This window comes from Hemicordylus capensis, chromosome 16 (genome assembly GCF_027244095.1).
Source record: "Hemicordylus capensis ecotype Gifberg chromosome 16, rHemCap1.1.pri, whole genome shotgun sequence".
Lineage (NCBI taxonomy): Eukaryota > Metazoa > Chordata > Lepidosauria > Squamata > Cordylidae > Hemicordylus > Hemicordylus capensis.
Genome location: NC_069672.1, coordinates 10,107,163 through 10,125,042, shown reverse-complemented (window position 1 = coordinate 10,125,042; position 17,880 = coordinate 10,107,163). Strand labels below are relative to the sequence as shown.

General features: G+C 49.0%; 1 protein-coding gene across 2 annotated transcripts in view; it reads left to right on the top strand.

The window, feature by feature from the left end:
• The window catches only part of PLCH2 (phospholipase C eta 2), a 310,229-nt gene that overhangs the window by 268,324 nt on the left and 24,025 nt on the right, over window positions 1–17,880 (top strand). For both annotated transcript variants that reach the window (XM_053280835.1, XM_053280834.1), the window contains 4 exons: window positions 3,263–3,387; window positions 10,825–10,909; window positions 11,876–12,022; window positions 14,189–14,268. In XM_053280835.1, coding sequence (XP_053136810.1) covers window positions 3,263–3,387; window positions 10,825–10,909; window positions 11,876–12,022; window positions 14,189–14,268 — 437 coding nt within the window. The remainder of the gene's footprint in view (window positions 1–3,262; window positions 3,388–10,824; window positions 10,910–11,875; window positions 12,023–14,188; window positions 14,269–17,880) is intronic.

Sequence of the window (17,880 nt, the reverse complement as noted above, 5' to 3'; positions counted from 1 at the left end):
TATAGAAGGTCCAGAAGAGGGCAACCAAGATGACCAGGGGCCTGGAGCCCTTTCCTTATGAGGCAAGGCTGCAACACGCGGGGCTTTTTAGTGGATAAAGACGACTCACAGGACACATGATTGAGCTCTACACAATTATGCATGGTGTAGAGAGAGAGAAAATTTTCTCTCTCACACAACACCCGATCCAGGGGTCATCCCATGAAACCAATGGCCACGAAGCTCAGGACCGAGAAAAGGTCCCTTTTTCATACAGCATGGAATTAACCTATGGAATTATCTGCCACAGGTTGTGGTGATGGCCACCATCCTGGATGGATTTAAAAGGGACATAAACAAATCGAGGGCTATCAATGGCTACTAGTCTGGTGGCTATAGGCCTCCTCCAGCCTCAGAGGCAAGATGCCTCCAAATGCCAGTTGCAGGGGAGCAAGAGCAGGAGAGAGGGCATGGCCTCCCCTCTTGCCTTTGGGCTTCTCAGAGGCATCTGGTGGACCACTGTTGGAAACAAGATGCTGGACTAGATAGGCCCAGGGCCTGATCCAGCAGAGTTGTTGTTATGTTCTTCTTATGTTTCTGGCTCCCATAGGGTCACTCTCCGCTTCTCCTGCCTTGCTCTTTGAATTTGTACCGCTGCTGTTTGGAAGCATGTGTCGTCTGGCTCCCCGTACCTGACTGGGCACTCTTCCAACCTTGTTTAGGGTCATAAGAACCGCCCCATGACCGAGCTGACCAGTGGGCCAGCAGAGTAGAAGGCAATTCTGTAAAGGGCTTTTTGGTGACTGCTTGGGCCATATCAGCAGAGATGTGCACAAAACATTTTTTGTTGTTGTTTTGAATTTGAATCAAATTCAAATCTGCTCCAAAAATCTGAATCGAATTTGAATTGATTTGACCCTGTTTTGGTGTCTTTTAAAACCAATCAGGGGGCTTGAGTGGTTTTTAAAAGGTGCCAAAGGGCTCTCGAATCAAATTCGGATCGAATTTTGAAAATTTGATTCAAATCAAATTGCCCTCTTAAGGGGTGATTTGATTTGAAATCAAATCACTCAGTCTCCCAGATTTGTGTCAAACGGATTCAAATTGATTCGCATTTGAATCGATTTGCACATCCCTACACATCAATGTATTCTGAGCAGGTTTAGAGGTATCTGGCTTCAAGACTGAGCGAGCAGCCTTCGGGGACCACGTTTGTGGCCGCCATAGCCTGTGGCGCCAGGCGTTTCAAGATGTTCTCAGGACCACTTCCCTCAAGCTCAGGTTTCGTTTCTTCCCGTTCTCCTCCCAACCTTTCCTCCCCACTTTGTGGCTCTTTCCTCTGATGCATATCCCTCCTTACCTGCCTTTTTGATTTCCCTTATCTGCTCCTGTACACACCGCAGATAAATCAGGTCACGACTAAACACTCTGAAGACTGCTGCAGAAAACAGAGTTGTCTTTTTTTCAGGCACTTCAAGCCCGGCCTCATTGTCTTGATGGCTCTGCGCCCCTGGACTCTGATTAAATTAAATTTTGTTGTTGTCGCCGCCTTCTGCTGATAAGCCTCCTGTCCTCCCTGCTGTTTTTTTAACAACTGAGGAGATGTATGCTCCTTCTTATCCCCGATCCCTTCAGTTTAACTGCCAAACGAGACCATTTTCTTTGTTTCTTCCCCCTTCCCCCCCTGGAAAACAAGATTGTAGGTCAACAGGCTGGGCATGCATCTGTGGAGAAACTGGCTTTTGTGAGGTTTTTCTTCCCTTGTAAAATAAGTTTCTGGCCCTCATGACAAGAGAGAAAGACATTTCAAAATGCACAGGCAGGAGAGGCGTAGTGGAAACTGCAGGGCTGTTACTTCTCGGCTTCTCTGGCTGTTGAGGTGGGCATGGCCCCGGAGGCTGTTATGGAGGGTGCCTGCACTTCTGAACTGGCAGCTACATCACAGGCAGGCAGCATCTCCTTAGGCATCAGCTGAGAATGTTGGGCTTGGAATTGGAGTGGATGTGTTTGAAGACGGGCTGAAATTTGGGGAAGGCAGAATTCACCCGTTGTGCACTTCTCCTTCTGGTGGTCACTGGCTTAAGCGGCCATTAACTTGGACGCGTGTCCGAGTGGTGCTACATCATTGTGTAATGGTCTCAGGGGCATTGGGGTAAAAGAAAATGTGGCCATTGACCAAAGTGCTGTGTGAACGGTGAGTTTTCCCACCCCACCCAACATTTCACCATCCTCCCCCAAATCCCCAAAATTGCCCCAGTCTGCTGTTATCTAAAAAAGTGGTGGCCATTTTGTCTCACTCCTCAGAATCAGAGTTTGGATGAGACTGGAGGTAAGTGTGTAATCAAGATCAGGCTTCAAAACACAGGAGCATATTTGATTATTCTGTCCACAGATTGCTCAGACTGAGAAACCAATCCTGAAGCAACAGTCATATATGACCGGCCACATGCCTATTGGCTCCCCAGATCAGCTGATCTGGCTGGGCTGATGAGTTGCAGTACCCTCTCTGGCCATTATCTTGGTGGCGCTGCAGTGCAGCAAAGACCGCGCCAATAGCTCCCCCTGCTGGAGAGCTTTCCCTGTGGCACAGGGAGTAAGGTATATGGGCCCTGCTCCAGGTTCCCTCTTTCAGTCCTCTGAGGCCTTACTCCAGGGGATGCTGGGATTTGTAGTCCACAACAGCTGGAGTGCCAAGGAGGAGATGGAGAGCCATTTTTGGAAGGGCAGTATAGAAATCAAATAAATAAATAAAATAAATAAAGTTGCCTACACCATGCAAGGGAGGAAAGATAAAGGACACTGAAGTCTTAGATGTGATTATGGATTTTTGGCAAAGGAACAGAAAGTAGATCATATGTGTTGGACAGAGAGGCTGACGTATTGAGTGACTGATCCACTTGAAGGATGTATTTAATGAAGTAGAGCTTTACTACCAGAAAAAGTAATGTTGATGTATTATGGCGTACTGTGAATGCCACAGTTGGTATACTATAATCAATTCAGAAAGATTCATTGTGATGGAAGTATTTTGATTTTCTGTTATATTGTTGTTTTGCTGATCGGTGGAAGTGAATACATGCATCATTGCGAACGAAAAACGAATGAAACAATAATGATAATCGTGATTTTTTTAAAAAGGCATTGTGTACCCAAGAGAGCTGTTTTTCTTTGGGGTTGTGGGTGTGGAATGACTCAACTCTTCCTTGAATTTGTCTCTGTGTTCTGTGTTGTGCTTCTCCCGGACTGTCCCGCATTCATACACATCCTGTGCTCTCTTCCGAAGGTGTCTTCAACCCAAACGCGGAAGACCCGCTGTTCAGCCAGATGAAGAAGCAGCTGGTGTTGAGGATAATCAGCGGACAGCAGCTACCGAAGCCCCGAGACTCCATGCTTGGAGACAGAGGGGAGGTATGTTGCTGGAGAGAGAAGCCGCGAGACCTGATTCACGGAGCAGCTGATACGTGCTCCGAGAGACCTCAGGAGGCCCGAAGCAATCGCCGTCATATATCCAAAAGCTACAGCCACCTGTGCAGAGCTGCTACTCAGTACAGGAGACCCTCGTTACCCGAGGGCGCTCCAGCTACAGTTTTGCGTATCTGTGGTCAGGTCATAAGAGTCCTTTAATCGTGGGGTGGAAATAAGGCCATTTTTGCCTCGCCGCCCTTCCCAAGTGGCCGGAAATAGCTTCTGGCGTCATTTCACGGCCTCCGTTTTGTGTCGCGGGGCCATTCTGTGGCTCTTTCCTCCGATCCCCCACCAAAAAACTCCAAACAGGCAGAAACTGGAGGATTTGGGGAGATGGGGAGCAAGGCACCTCCAGTGAGGTCCCCCAAACCGGAGATCACCGAAATCCCAACACTGTAATTGGAGGGTTTGGGGGACATCGCTGGAGAGGAAGCAGTGCTCCCTCGAACAGGGATTCCCAGATGTAGTGGACTACAACTCCCATAACCCCCAAGCAAAAGCCATTGCAGCTGAGGATTCTGGGAGGTGCAGTCGACAACATCTGTTAGAGGGAACACTGAGGGTACGATACTGTGCTTATTTCTGTTCTCCCCCCTTTTTTCTGACACTCTTTAGCACCCTCCAGTGTGCTTAGGAAACACCCCCACACCCCCAATAGGGTTAAGGTCTCTTTATTCACGGTTTCGGTATCCGTGGCAATAGGCCAGAACGGAACCCCCATGAATAAAGAGGGGCTCCTGTTTCCCCTTCTGCGATCATTCACTCCCTTCAGTTTCCACGGCTGCCCGGCTGCTTTGCACAGCAGATCCGAAGAAAGCATGAGCCAGCTGGGGTGCTTGGTACCGTCTGGGGGGGTGGGGAGAATGCTCTTGTGATTTTTGACAGGGTCTACCCCCTGGAGATGGAAAAGAGGCGAGAGCATTGAAAGACTTTCGGTGGGTTATCGTGCTTTCATGATCCGGACCATCGGGCTGCAGTGGAGAGCTGGTCTGGTGGTAGCAAGCATGAATTGTCTCCGTTGCTAAGCAGAGTCTGCCCTGGTTTGCATTTGAATGGGGGACTACATAAGAACAGCCCCGCTGGATCAAACCCAAGGAAGCCCATCTAGTGCAGCATCCTGTTTCACACAGTGGCCCACCAGATGCCACTGGGAGCCACAGGCAGGAGTTGAGGGCATGCCCTCTCTCCTGCTGTTGCTCCCCTGAAATTGTTATTCAGAGGCATCCTGCCTTGGAGGCTGGAGGTGGCCTTTAGCCCTCCGACTAGTAGCCGCTGATAGACCTCTCCTCCATGAAGTTATCCAAATCCCTCTTAAAGCCATCCAGGTTTTTGGCTGTCACCACATCTTGTAGCAGAGAATTCCACAAGTTGATTATGTGTTGTGTGAAAAATACACGTGTAAGTGCTGTAAGATATTCTCCTTAGGGGATGGGCCCATAGCCCAGTGCAAGAGCATCTGCATCCTTGCATGCAGAAGGTTCCAAGTTCCCTCCCTGGCATCTCTAGATAGGGCTGAGAGAGATTCCTGCCTGCAACCTTGGAGGAGCTGCTGCCAGTCTGTGTAGACAGTACTGAGCTAGATGGACCAAGTGTCTGACTCAGTGTAAGGCAGCTTCCTGTGTTCCAGTGGCCAAATTTGCAGTGGGGTTTAAAAAGTTTTTAAAATACAAAAAATGACTATACAATTTTATCAGTGTTGTCAGAGGCACAGAAATGGAAATTGGCAGGAATGTTCTCCAGAGATTACTCCATGGAGAAAATACAACCATGTATTCATTCTTGCCCTAAACCTGACCCTGACCCCTTTCCCTGTGCAAAAATGGCTGTAATTTTTACTTGAATCGTTTGAGGGTAGGGAGAAAGAAGGGACAATAACACAGAGAAAGCTATGAGTGTGGGAATGCTATAGTCTAACACCCATCTCTTGGGGAGTAAATGTTGCCAAAAAATCATTTGTACCCTGAGATGGTACTTATGGCCAAGATGTGTGGGCCTGGCTCATTGGCTAGAAATACTGTAGACTGTCTACACTGACTGGCAGCAGCTCGCCAAGACTATAAGCAGGAGTCTTTCCCAGCCCTACCTGGAGATGCTGCCAAGGATTGAACTCAGGGCCTTCTGCATGCATCAAATGTTCTCCCAATGAGCTACGGTGCCATCCCCTAAGAGGAATATCTCACAGAACTTAGGAACATAGGAAGCTGCCATATAATGAGTCAGACCATCAATCCATCCAGCTCAGTATTGTCTTCACAGACTGGCAGTGGCTTCTCCAAGGTTGCAGGCAGGAGTCTCTCTCAGCCCAGCCACAGAGATGCTGCCAGGGAGGGAACTTGGAACCTTCTTTCTCTTCTCAGAGCGGCTCCATCCCCTGAGGGGAATATCTTCCAGTGCTCACACTTCTAGTCTCCCATTCATATGCAACCAGGGTGGACCCTGCTGAGCTAAGGGGACAAGCCATGCTGGCTCCCACGAGCCCAGCTCTCCTCTCCTACTTGCATGTAGTCACCCATCCAAATGCAAACCAAGGCAAACCCTGCTGTACCAAAAGGACCATTCATGGGCGCCACCACAAGACCAGCTCTCCACCCCAACGCGGTGGGCGGGCCATCTGAACTACCACAAAAGTTGGCTTGCCCGCAGGCCTTTCAGAATGCCCGCAAGGCTGATCTCTACCGCCGCTTCTGACGGCCGGGGGACGATCCCGCAGCCTCCCTTTGGCCCGGATTACGCAACGTGCCTCGTTCCCCCGCAACCTAGCAGGTGCTCCAGCCTTTTCTCTTTGTGCCGAAAGAGCCGAGCTTGTGTGATTGTCCACAGGGTGCCTTGGGGGAAGACGGCGGAGCGATGCCAAGTCGTTCAATCACTGTGACAGGGCCCTATTCAGGACACCTCTCTGGAAAGCAAAACACCTCCGAACGGGGGCCAAGGAGAGACCCGGAATCTCGCTGTGTTGGTTTTTGTATTTTTTCTAAATGCCCACATAAAGCTGCCGAGATTGTCAGCCAAGATGGATGGGGCTGCTTTTTTAGAATCACCTCCTAGGCTCTGTCTGGCCCTGCCACCTCCCACACCTTATTGTGCCTTCGTCGTTTTTGTTTGGGGGCAGGGAGGGGCTTGCTTTGTGGGTGTCCCCCCCTCCCCTCCAAATGCTGTTAGCTGCCCATGACAAGTGTCCACTCTGGACTGCATCTCACTTGACTTTGGCGACTTGGTTACAGGAGGCCCGAGTGCGAAATATGCGCACCATGCTCACTTCTGGATCTTGCACATATTTTACCCGGGGCCGTTGCTCAGTGGTAGAGCATCTGCTTTGCGTGAAGAAGGTTCCAAGTTCCCTCCCTGGCTTCTCCAAGATAGGACAAGATTTTTTAATTTTTTTTTTAATAGGACAAGATTTTTTTTATTGAACCAACAAGCTGGGTGAGACTCCTGCCTGCAACCTTGGAGAAGCCGCTGCCAGTCTGTGAAGAAAATACTGAGCTAGATAGACCAATGGTCTGACTCAGTAGAAGGCAGCTTCCTATGTTCCTAGACAAATAGATAGATCTTTATCATGGTACTTGGCCAGATACAATTAACAGCAATTACAGTTCATTACAGCCTGCAGTCAGTATAATCAATCTATCACATTAACCCCATTTAGAGTTTGCCTAGTAAGGTGCACATCATTCCCTTACCAGCTGAGGGAGTCTTAACCATTCCTTGGTGAATGTTACACACAGTGCAAAATTTGGCAATACAGGAGGTAACAAATACATCCTATATGAATTTTATGCAACATATGTATATGTATTTTATGGAACATATGTTTCATCAAATTCCATAGATCTTCCCAGCAAACCTGTTAAAGCCGGTAAGATCAATTTACTGCATGTTGTGCTGTAAAATGTGCAGGGAAGTTACATATGCCCCACATTTTCTCCTTCCCTGGAACCACAGCGGCACCTGCGCAGACGATGGGGTATCTTTTTCTCTCTGCCCTCCAACCATGCCAGTTGTGACCCCTTGTGACGAAACAAGGGTTGCTCTATGCCAGGGTTTCTCAATGTTGGGCCCCCAAATGTTATTGGACTTCAGCTCCCATAATCCACAGCCCCACTGTCCTTTGGTTGGGAATTATGGGAGTTGAAGTCCAATTACATCTGGGGACCCACACGCTGAGAACCCCTGCTCTATGCTTTCCTGGGATCTACCCTCAGTAGAGAGATTGCTCTGATCCCAAGCCTAGGAGCATTCCATTCCTTCCAGGTAGGCTGCCACCAGCTGAAGACTGATCTAAAGCCACTGACCAGGCTTAGACATGGTATTCGTCACACCCCTACTGAGGGAGAGAGGAGTGTGCCACTCGGGAACGTAAACTTTATCCCAGTTGCTTTATCCTAAAGCACAGGAACAGCTCGCACAAAAATCACCTTCCGAGATAGAATTTCTCGGACACTCACTTCAGATTTCTCCCCTTGGTCTTGAGGACACTGTTCAGACCTCTGATAAACAGTTTCACGGGCACTTTCCCCCCTTTCAATTAAAAAAAAAGCCAGAATGCAGTGATTTCCTTCCCTTGCTCTTAAATGTTTAGTTTGAATAGCTTCCAATTCAGCTCCAAAGCAGCCGAGCCATTGATTTAGCCTGAAACAGCTTAATGGATATCGGCACAAAATGCCCCCCCCCCAACTGGTAAAATCTCAGAATTGTAGCAGTACTTTGCTGCGTTGTTTGCATTATATAGTCCAAATCAGCATTTTTCTGCCACCCCCAAATACTTAAAGCACTTAACCTGTTCAATCGTATTGCCATTAATTTTTCCAGTTGTATAGTTTGAGACTCTTAACAAGTACCATTACTTTGGTTTTCTGATAATTTGTTAGTAAATGGTCTTCTGCGCAAAACTGGACAAGCACTTTCAGTGTTCTCTTAAGACCAATGGGCGATGAAGAGAAGATGACTGTGTCGTCTGCAAAAAGGAGAACAGACCTACCTCTCTTCCGCCTAGCTTAGAGGGTGCATGTTGCCCTGTTCAAATACCTGACAAGTGAATTAATATAAAAACTAAATAACAGGGAGACTAGAACACATCCCTGTTTAACACCGATACCGGTAGAAACTGAATCTGAAAGGTCACCACTCGGATTACATCTCACACGGAGGGAAGTATTACTATGTAATCAAGAGTAATAAACGCTTATCAATCAAGGTTGCCCGAAGCTTTGACCATAACAAACCTCATGAGATAGCATCCATGGGGGAATGTAAAATCAATAAAGGCAGCATATAATGATGAGCTGGGTTTGCTGCCGTATTTTTCTGCAAGGTGCTGGAGTACTAAACTTTGATCTGACACAGAGCAGCTGGCTCTAAAGCCAGCCTGCTCTTCTGCAAAAATGGGTTCTTGTTCCAAAACAGTCTTTCAACTTCCACTGCAGGTGTCTTGCATGAAGTTTGCTAATAATACTTTGCAAACCTATTGGCCTGTAATTGCCCGGTTCGCCCCCTTTCCCCATTTTTTTTTGAGATAGGGATCATTATGGCAAGACCCCAATCACTTGTTATATCCGCTGTTTTATCTATGTATATTAAAAAGGATGCCAGTCCGAGGGGCCCAGCAGTCAGCATTTGCCTTTATTAGCTCAGCAGGTATGCCATCACAACCCGGGGCCTTGCCCGGTTTCAATTGAATAATAAGTCTCTCAACCTCTTCAATGGAAACTGCTGGCCAGTCAGGTGTAATCAAATTACCCAAGTCTAACGACTCTGCATTCTCAGCCTGGCTTCCATGAAGGTTCTTAAAGTGCTCATCCCATGTCTCTACCAGGATATAATAATCCGCTCTATCCATGCCCTTATTAGGACGCTCTGTGGTTATACACCAGAAGGTGACATGATCCCTACTCTTTACGGAGTCAGTTATTAGCTGCCAAGAGTCTTTCAGTGCATTCGTATTTTTATCCCTAAGGCTTTATATTGCTTCTTCGCCAACACTATCTCCTCAGTCAAGACTAACCCTGGATTTGACCTGTATCGTTTGTAAGAATCAGAGGTTTGGTTAGAATTCATATCAATTCGAACCAAACCGTGTTGCTCTGAACCAGTTCGGTCGAACCAACTGGCCGGTCCAATCCATTTGATCGAACCAGTTTGGCGGCTCGGGCGGCCAATATACTTGTAAAGGGGAATCCGGCGAGGATTTCCCTTTACAGGTACAGGGGTGCGGGACTCTCCTAAAGGTAAGAGGTGTTTAGGCAGAGACATAATAAGTGCCTTACCCAGCCTGTGAAGCTGCTGGCACCACTGCTCACCCTCTTGGCACAACCTCAAGCATACTCCTCCCTCCTTTACCAAGCCACGGCTCAGTAGCTTGGTAAAGGAGGGAGGAGCCCACTTGGGGCCATGCCGGGAGAATGTTTGGCAGCTGTGCCAGCCAGGTAAGTAGCCTATTACCTTTTCCACCGCCCCCCCACTCCACCACTCCTTGCCGTTGCAAACCGGTTTGCCCAAACTGTGCCTTGTTTGGTCCCAGACCACACCACCCCCAGTTCAATCCTCAATCAAACCTCCGAACCGGGCCTGGTTCGAGGCAAACCTGTTTGCAGTGATCCATTTGTGCACACCCCTACTGGTCAAACCAATCTTTATATCTCCTAGATTTCTGTTTCCTTGATACACCAGTACTTTTCTGAACCAACAAATCAAACTGCAAGATCTGTCTCATGGAATTATAATCGGAAATTTTAGAATTGACCACATCATCAGATAGAGAGCTTGATCGCAGTTCTTTCATCCGATCCAACTTAAGGACTGCACCCATCGTGAAGTTCAGCTGTTCTGTTCATTTTAATCTAACTATCCTGAAATCCGAATTATGCAGCACACTAGTTGCTGATGGTGGCAATCCAAGGAATTCAGAGAGAAAATCACCCGGAGGTGATCACTACCTAAACGTACTAACTGATGTGGACACTTGAATGTAGATTACCTAAACGGCAATCTACATTCAAGTGTCCACATCATTTAGTACGTTTTGGGACACTAGGATCTAATCAATTGTTGATGTTTTCCCCAAGGTTAACTCTTCCAGCTGATCCTTATCTATTGCCCCGTTCAAAGCACATAGATCCAAGCAGTTTGCCAACTGAGCAAGACAAAACCCTGCAAAATTACTGATCTTATCCTTTGTCAGGTCGCTAAACACCCTTGTCCCAACCTGGAGGGTAGCAATGAAAATGTGCATGCAATTCAAAATCATTCGCATCTAACCGAACTAAATGATGTACAGATCACTATGGCCTCCGTGGTGGTTGTCCTAAAATGTAAATACTGTTTACGGTGGAATTGTTGGCTGGAATTGTCCATTTCATCCCAGTGTGTGATGGTCTTTTGCAGATCATCGACCCATTTGTGGAAGTGGAGGTGATTGGCTTGCCCATGGACTGCTGCAAAGAACAGACGAGAGTCGTCGATGACAACGGTACAGCTTTCCCCCTCCCGTTGGCCTCTCCTGTGTGGTTGCTGCTTCTGCTACACGCAGCACACAAGACCAAAGTAATCCTGAAGTGCTATACAACTTTGACCCTCCGCCTGTTTTAGACTATAACTCCCAGCATCCCCAGCCACAGCGGCCAATAGGTCAAGATGATGGGAATTATAGACCAATATCTGCAGGAGGGCTGAAGTTATAAGAACATAAGGACAGGCATCTTGGATCAGGTCCAAGGTCCATCTAGTCCAGCATCCTGTTTCACACAGTGGCCCACCAGATGCCTCTGAGAAGCCCATGGGGAAGAGCTGAGGGCAGGCCCTCTCTGCTTCTATTGCTCCCCTGCAACGGGTATTTAAGAGGCATCTTTCCTTTGTGGCTGGAGGTGGCCTGTAGACACCAGACTAGTAGCCATGGATATACCTGTCCTCCATGAATTTGTCCAAGCCCCTTCTAAAGCCATCCAAGCTAGTGGCTATCACCACATCCCATGGCCGGCAATTCCATAGATTAATTATGCACTGTGTGAAAAAGTACTTCCTTTTGTCGGTCCTAAATTTCCTGGCTTTCCGTTTCATGGGCTGTCCCCTGGTTCTAGTGTTGTGAGAGAGGGAGCATTTTTTAAATGTCTCCATGCATAATTTTAGAACCCTCTATCGTGTCTCCCCGTAGTAGCCTCTTTTTCGAACTAAAAGGCCCCAGATGCTCAAGCCTTGCCTCATAAGGAAGGTGGTCCAGACACCTGATCATCTTGGTTGCCTTCTTCTGCACCTTTCCTAGTTCAACAGTGAGGAGGTTTCACAGCCCCGGGGCTAAGATCTGGGCAGAGGAAAACTCCCAGCTCTTGTAACATTGCAGAGAGAACAATGCTATCCATAGGCTACTGTTCCCTGTCTCTCCTTGAAGATCCATTCTACTCTCCGAGTCCCACCAAAACCCCACCTCTCTGCCTTGCAGGCTTCAACCCCATGTGGGAAGAAACCCTGGTGTTCTCTGTATGCATGCCGGAAATCACGCTTGTCCGGTTCCTGGTGTGGGATCATGATCCCATCGGGAGGGACTTCATTGGGCAGAGGACGATATCGTTTACGAGCATGATGCCAGGTAAGAGGAAGCTTCTGCTGCTACTACTACTACTAGTAGTGTTTATATACCGCTTTTCAACAAAGGTTTCCAAAGGGGTTTACATAGAGAATTAACTAATTAATTAATGAGATGGCTCCCTGTCCCCAAAGGGCTCACAGTTAACAAAGCAACATAAGAGAGACCCCAGCAACAGCCACTGGAGGGATGCTGTTCTGGGGACGGAGAGGGCCAGTTGCTCTCCCCCTGCTCAATAAAGAGAACCACCACTTTGAAAAGGTGCCTCCTTGCCCAGTTAGCAAGGGGGATTTCGGCTGCTTTCTTTTTCCTGTGGCTGAGGTGCTCCGCGGAGCTCCTGTTTCATATAGTCCCTGGCCCACGGCCACACATTTTGGCGATGGGTACCATCTCCAGGGACAAATGCTCGTCGTGATTTTTGGCTACATCTGCCCCCCTTTAGAGATGGACAAAACTGCTCCCCGTTTTGCACAGGCCCCTGCATGAGAGGAGGGATTTCAGCATCAATGGGGTCCACTTCAAAGCTGCTCTTGAAAGGAACCAAAGTCCTTTTTGGTCTCATTTTTGCTGGCAGCACACCAGTGCCTGCAATTACAGCCCATAATGTTAAAGCAGGCTGGCAGCTGAAAATCTCCAAAATGCAGCAGCCTTTTAACACATTCTTCCCCCATTACTGCCTCTGCCCATTTCCCTTCTCTCTCTCTCTCTCTCTCTCTCTCTCTCTCTCTCTCTCTCTCTCTCTCTCTCTCTCTCTCTCTCCCACCTCCTGCAATTCAGATAAAAGCTCCCAATTTTTTGTTGTTTTATCCCCCCCTCCCGCTCCTCCTCCTCTTCTTTCAAAGTGGAGGAAACTTGGCAAAGGAGAAAGTTCTTCAAGAGAAGGAAAGAACCCATCTGGCTTTTTGAAAAAAAAAGGAAGAAAGAGCGTTCTCTGATTATGACATCAAGAATGGCTCCCAGGGGAGCAGCGGATCAATTAGGAATTCTGGGATTGACAGCTGCAATAATGGGGGAGGAAGAGAGGCCTTTGATAAGGAGGCAGAGGCAGCTGCCTCTGAACATGGCAAATGGGCCCGTTTCCTAGGCAGATGGGAGAGAAGGAGCGGAAGTGAAAACCTGGGAGGCTCTGAGACCGACCTTGTTAATTCTGGTTCTTCTGGCTGTGTCAGGACTGCTCGCATGCATCACCTGGAGGGTTTTTTGCTTCCGACAGCATTAGGATGGGAAGCTGCCGCCTACTGAGTCAGACCACGGTCCAGCTAGCTCAGGACTGTCTGCACGGATTGGCAGCGGCACTCCAGAGTTCCAGGCAGGAGTCTTTCCCAGCCCTACTGGAAGACACTGCCGAGGCTTGAACCAGAGACCCTTCTGCACAGAAAGCAGATGCTCTACCACTGAGCTACGGCCCCATCCCCAGGGGATGCGTCTCCTGTTCCTGCTCTCCCCTCAACCCCGGAGGCCTTTCCTCATCTTCACTGGCCTTGGCAGTTTCGCTGCCTCTTTTCCTCCAGGCTTCCTGACATAGGGCCATAGTGAACTGATTTCTACCGAGTCAGACCCTTGGTCCACCTAGCTCAGTAGTGTCTCCCCAGGCTGGCAGCAGCTTCTCCGGGGTTGCAGGCAGGAGTCTCTCTCAGCTCTATCTTGGAGACGCTGCCAGGGAGGGAACCTGGAACCTTCTGCCTGCAAGCATCCCTGAGCAGCCCCATCCCCGAAGGGGAATATCCCCCAGTGCTCACATTTCTAGTCTCCCATTCAAATGCAAACCAGGGTAGACCCTGCTGGATCTCAGCTTGCCTCCAACTCTCATTCTTCCCTCAGTGTGCAGATGCCCTGACTTGCTGCTGGCTGGGAGCATGGGCGTTTGCAGGACTCTCTCCCGGGGCAGGGGCAAAGGCAGTGGTTCTATACCTTTTATCTGGGAGTATGCCCCGCTGAATTCAATGGGAACTGGCTCAGTGTGGGGGCAACTCTCCCTTCTCGCTCCCCCCTCCCCTGACACCCATGGCTGGATTTGGGGAGGAAGGAGACAGTGTGAAGGTGCTGTTGTGTGAAAGTAGACTAGCTGGTCTTCAGGCACCTTCCAATTCTGTGGTCCTACGAGTCCCACTCTAGGAAATCTGTGCCGATCTTTCACTCCCCTCTGCTCTGCTCTGCTCTGTCTTTCAGGTTATCGGCACGTGTATTTGGAAGGCATGGAGGAGGCATCCATCTTTGTCCATGTATCTGTCCATGACATATGTGGTAAGGTGAGTAGTTATGGGGCTGGGATGGGGAGGTTTGTCCCTCCCTGTGGGGCAGGGTGCGGTAAGAGAGGAGTAGCTGTTATTTGGCATGCGGGCAATTCCTTTAATGTCCAGTTTCTCGGTGGGGGGGTGGGGGCCGAGCAATGGGGGAAAAATTGTTTTCACTCGTTTTGTTAAAACCCGGCATTGATCAGTGCGGCTTGCATCTTAGGTGTTCCCCGTTCTCTGCTAACTCACAAGGCAGCGATCCACCTGCAGAACGCCGCCACCGAAAATGGGATTGCACAGGACTGCTCATGCGCCCTTGCGCATGGGCATCGGCGTGGCTAGAGCGTGACCTTGGCCCCATGTTTACAGGGTGCAAAGTCGGCGTCCACAATCTCATGACGGGTCAACAGTTAGAGTTCAATGTCACGGTTTTTATTTTTTACAGTGGAATGATTAAGACAGTTCCACAAGGGCAGCTGAAAAGACAAACGCGAGCTCGCGCGGAGGCTTAGTGTGGGCAGCAGGCCAGGCAGAGTTCTGCTCCTGTAGCTTTTTGTTGCCCCTGTATCTGCCATGTAACACAACAAAGCATGTTTAGGTATTAATGAGGCACTGGTAGAGGGAGGAGCAGGTCAGAGATGTGTGACCATCGGACCAGTAGTTATTTATTAATCGATTGATTGATTGTTTGATTGCATAGCAGCTTTTGATCAGGAGCAGACACAATCATTCTGAAGCATGGGGACTTGTGATTTCCCTAGGCTCTTGGGATTAGACTAGCTAGATGAGGCATTAGGCTCACTTGGGTTTTCCAGCCTTAATATAGGAGTCATCATAGAGAATATAACTCCTAATACAGGAGTTATACGTAGTTAAAAGAGTCACCTTTTAAAGTCGTGGTTCTCTTACATTTATCAAGGGAGAGCAACTGACCTTGTCCAACCCCAGCACAAAATCCTTCCAATGGCTGTTGCTGGTGTCTGCTTTATATTTCTTTTTAGACTGTGAGTCCTTTGGGGACAAGGAGCCATCTGATTTCTTTATTGTATAATTTGCTGTGAGAACCACTTGGAGAACTTTGCTTGAAAAGAGGTATATAAATATTCATAGCTTTAGCAGAGTCGCAGGAGCTGGATGGAAACCAGGGAAAAGAAAATGCCCCTATATAAGACACATAATTTACCTTGTGGAATCTGCTCCCCCTAACATGTTTTAATGGTGGTTGGCCTTCTGGTGGCTTTCAGAGGGGTTAGACAAGCTCACGAAACAGGAGAAGCCTCTCTGTCAGGATTAGCTCGGAGACCAAATGGAACCTCCCTGCTGAGAGGCAGTATATCTCTGAATCCCAGGGGCTGGGTACAAACAGCTAGGGAACACAGTAGCCTTCCTGCCCTGCATGTGAGCTTCCTGGAGGCCCACTGTTGGAAACAGGATGCTCAACTAGATGGGCCTTCAGTCTGATCCAGAAGTTGAACCTCCACGCTGAGATCAGTATATGCTGAGGCAGTATAGATCTAAACCTCACATGCTGGGAACAAACAACCAGGGAACACAGTTGCCTTGCGGCCTTGTTTGTGAGCTTCCTCCAGGCATCTACTTGGAAACAGGATGCTCAGCTGGATGGGCCTTCGGTCTGGTCCAGAAATGGAACCTCCATGCTGAGAGGCAGTATATCCCTAAATCTCACATGCTGGGGACAAACAACTAGAGAACACGCTTGCCTTCCTGTGCTGGAAACAGGACACAGGGCTAGCTAGCCCTTTGTTCTGATCCAGAAGAGCATCCTTTTAAACCAATAAGTTGTGGGAATGGGCTCCCAGGCGACTTAAGAATGCCTCTCATTTAGCCTTGGGGTCAATCCCCTTGCCACCCCCTTGACGCATTCTCAGGCCCGTTTGAAAGCACCCAAAGAGAGCCTTCTCTTGCGTGAAACTTTGGAAACCAATTAATAAAAGACTGAGGGGCAGGTCGGGCGGGGGGGGGGGTTTGGAGTGGAAAAGGAGGCTGATTTATTTTCTTTTTCTTTTCTCCGTTTTTCTGCCTGTCCAAAATAAACCTCCTCAGCCACCCTGCTCTCCTTCCATCGCCCTAATTAAAGGCAGGGAAATGTGACGGGAGACGGTAATTAGGGCAGCAAAGATGTCCGGGAAAGAACAAGCCCCGCTCTGTCTGTGTTCAAAGCGGCCCAGGGAGCAGCCAGAGAGCATCCGATCCCAGATGCTCTCGGACCGGGAGGGCAGAAGCAAACGGTTTTGAGTGTTGCATGGCAGCATCTGGAACCAGGCCGGAGCTCAAGGGAGTCCGTCTTCCCCAGCGCCAGCCTTGAGAATAAAAAAATTCTAAAGAAGAGGAGGAGAAACCGCAAAACGTTCAATTTAAAGAAACGTTTGGCTTTCCCCAACGGTGTTTCCTGCTTAAGGACTTCGCTGGGCCTTAACGTTATTTCTTTTTACATTTCTGTCCCCTTTCTTCCTCTGAAGAGCTCAGGGCGACGCACATGGTTGTGTCTCTCCTCACAACAACCCTGCGGGGTAGGCCAGAGAGATTAGTGACTGGCCCAGCGTCACTCAGCGCGTTCCATGGCTCAGCGGGGGATTTGGACGCGGGTCTCCCTGGCAGTGTTTCCCGTGACAGGGGTTCCCAGATGTGGATGGCTACAACTCCCATAATCCCCAGCCCAAGGCCGTTGCAGCTGAGGATGCTGGAAACTGTGGGCAGCGACATCTGGGAATCCCTGCTACCGGGAACGCTGCTCCCCAGCCCTACTCTGGGACAGCCAACGTGTGGCTCTCGGGAGGTTGCTGGACTACAACACCCATCATCCCCTGCTGTGATAAACTGTGGCTGAGGGAGGATGGGGGTTGTAGTTCAGGAACCTCTGGAGAGCCACACATTGGCACTGCTGGGTCAAGGGCTCCTTTGCTTTGCTTTAAGCCAAGGATTGTCCCCTGTAACCGGGGTTTACAGCCTCCAGTCCTGCAGGATCAGAAAGGTGAGGCCGTTAACTGTAGCCTGACTTCCCAAAGAATATTCTCCAATGCATCCCAGAGAACGGGTAGAATAATTCTCTGAAATATTCTCCCCCATTATCAACCATGCAGGAGGATATTCCAGGTCCATTCGCTGGCAACATCTCCTGGGAGGGCTGGGAAAGATTCCTGCGGGAAGGTTTGGAGAAGCTGCTGCCGGTCAGTGTTGACAGTCCTGAGCTGGATGGACCAGTGGTCTGACTCAGTAGAAGGCCGCTTCCTACGTTCCTGTACTCACACGCCCCTAAGCTCCTCTACCTTAGCCGTCGCCACCTTTTAGCGGAAGGCAATTGCCAGCCTTGATTAACCTCCCTTGATCAATCCCACATCATTCCTGCCCTCTTTGATTTCTCTCTTTCTGCTCGGCTACCTCGCTGATGGATAGTTTTAATTTGCAGCTGACTGACACTTCCTTTTAAGCCCGGACAGCAATCTGGGGGCTTGTTGGATTCTCATCCGGATGCTGTCCTCTCTCTGAAGAGCATCAAAAGCCTCCCGTCGTATCTCGGGAGCTCATCCTCGGCTGTCCCCCCCCCCCCTGCCAATTTCTTCCAATTTAGCAAGCTGATTTCCTTTTTGATTGCTTTATTTCTTTTCT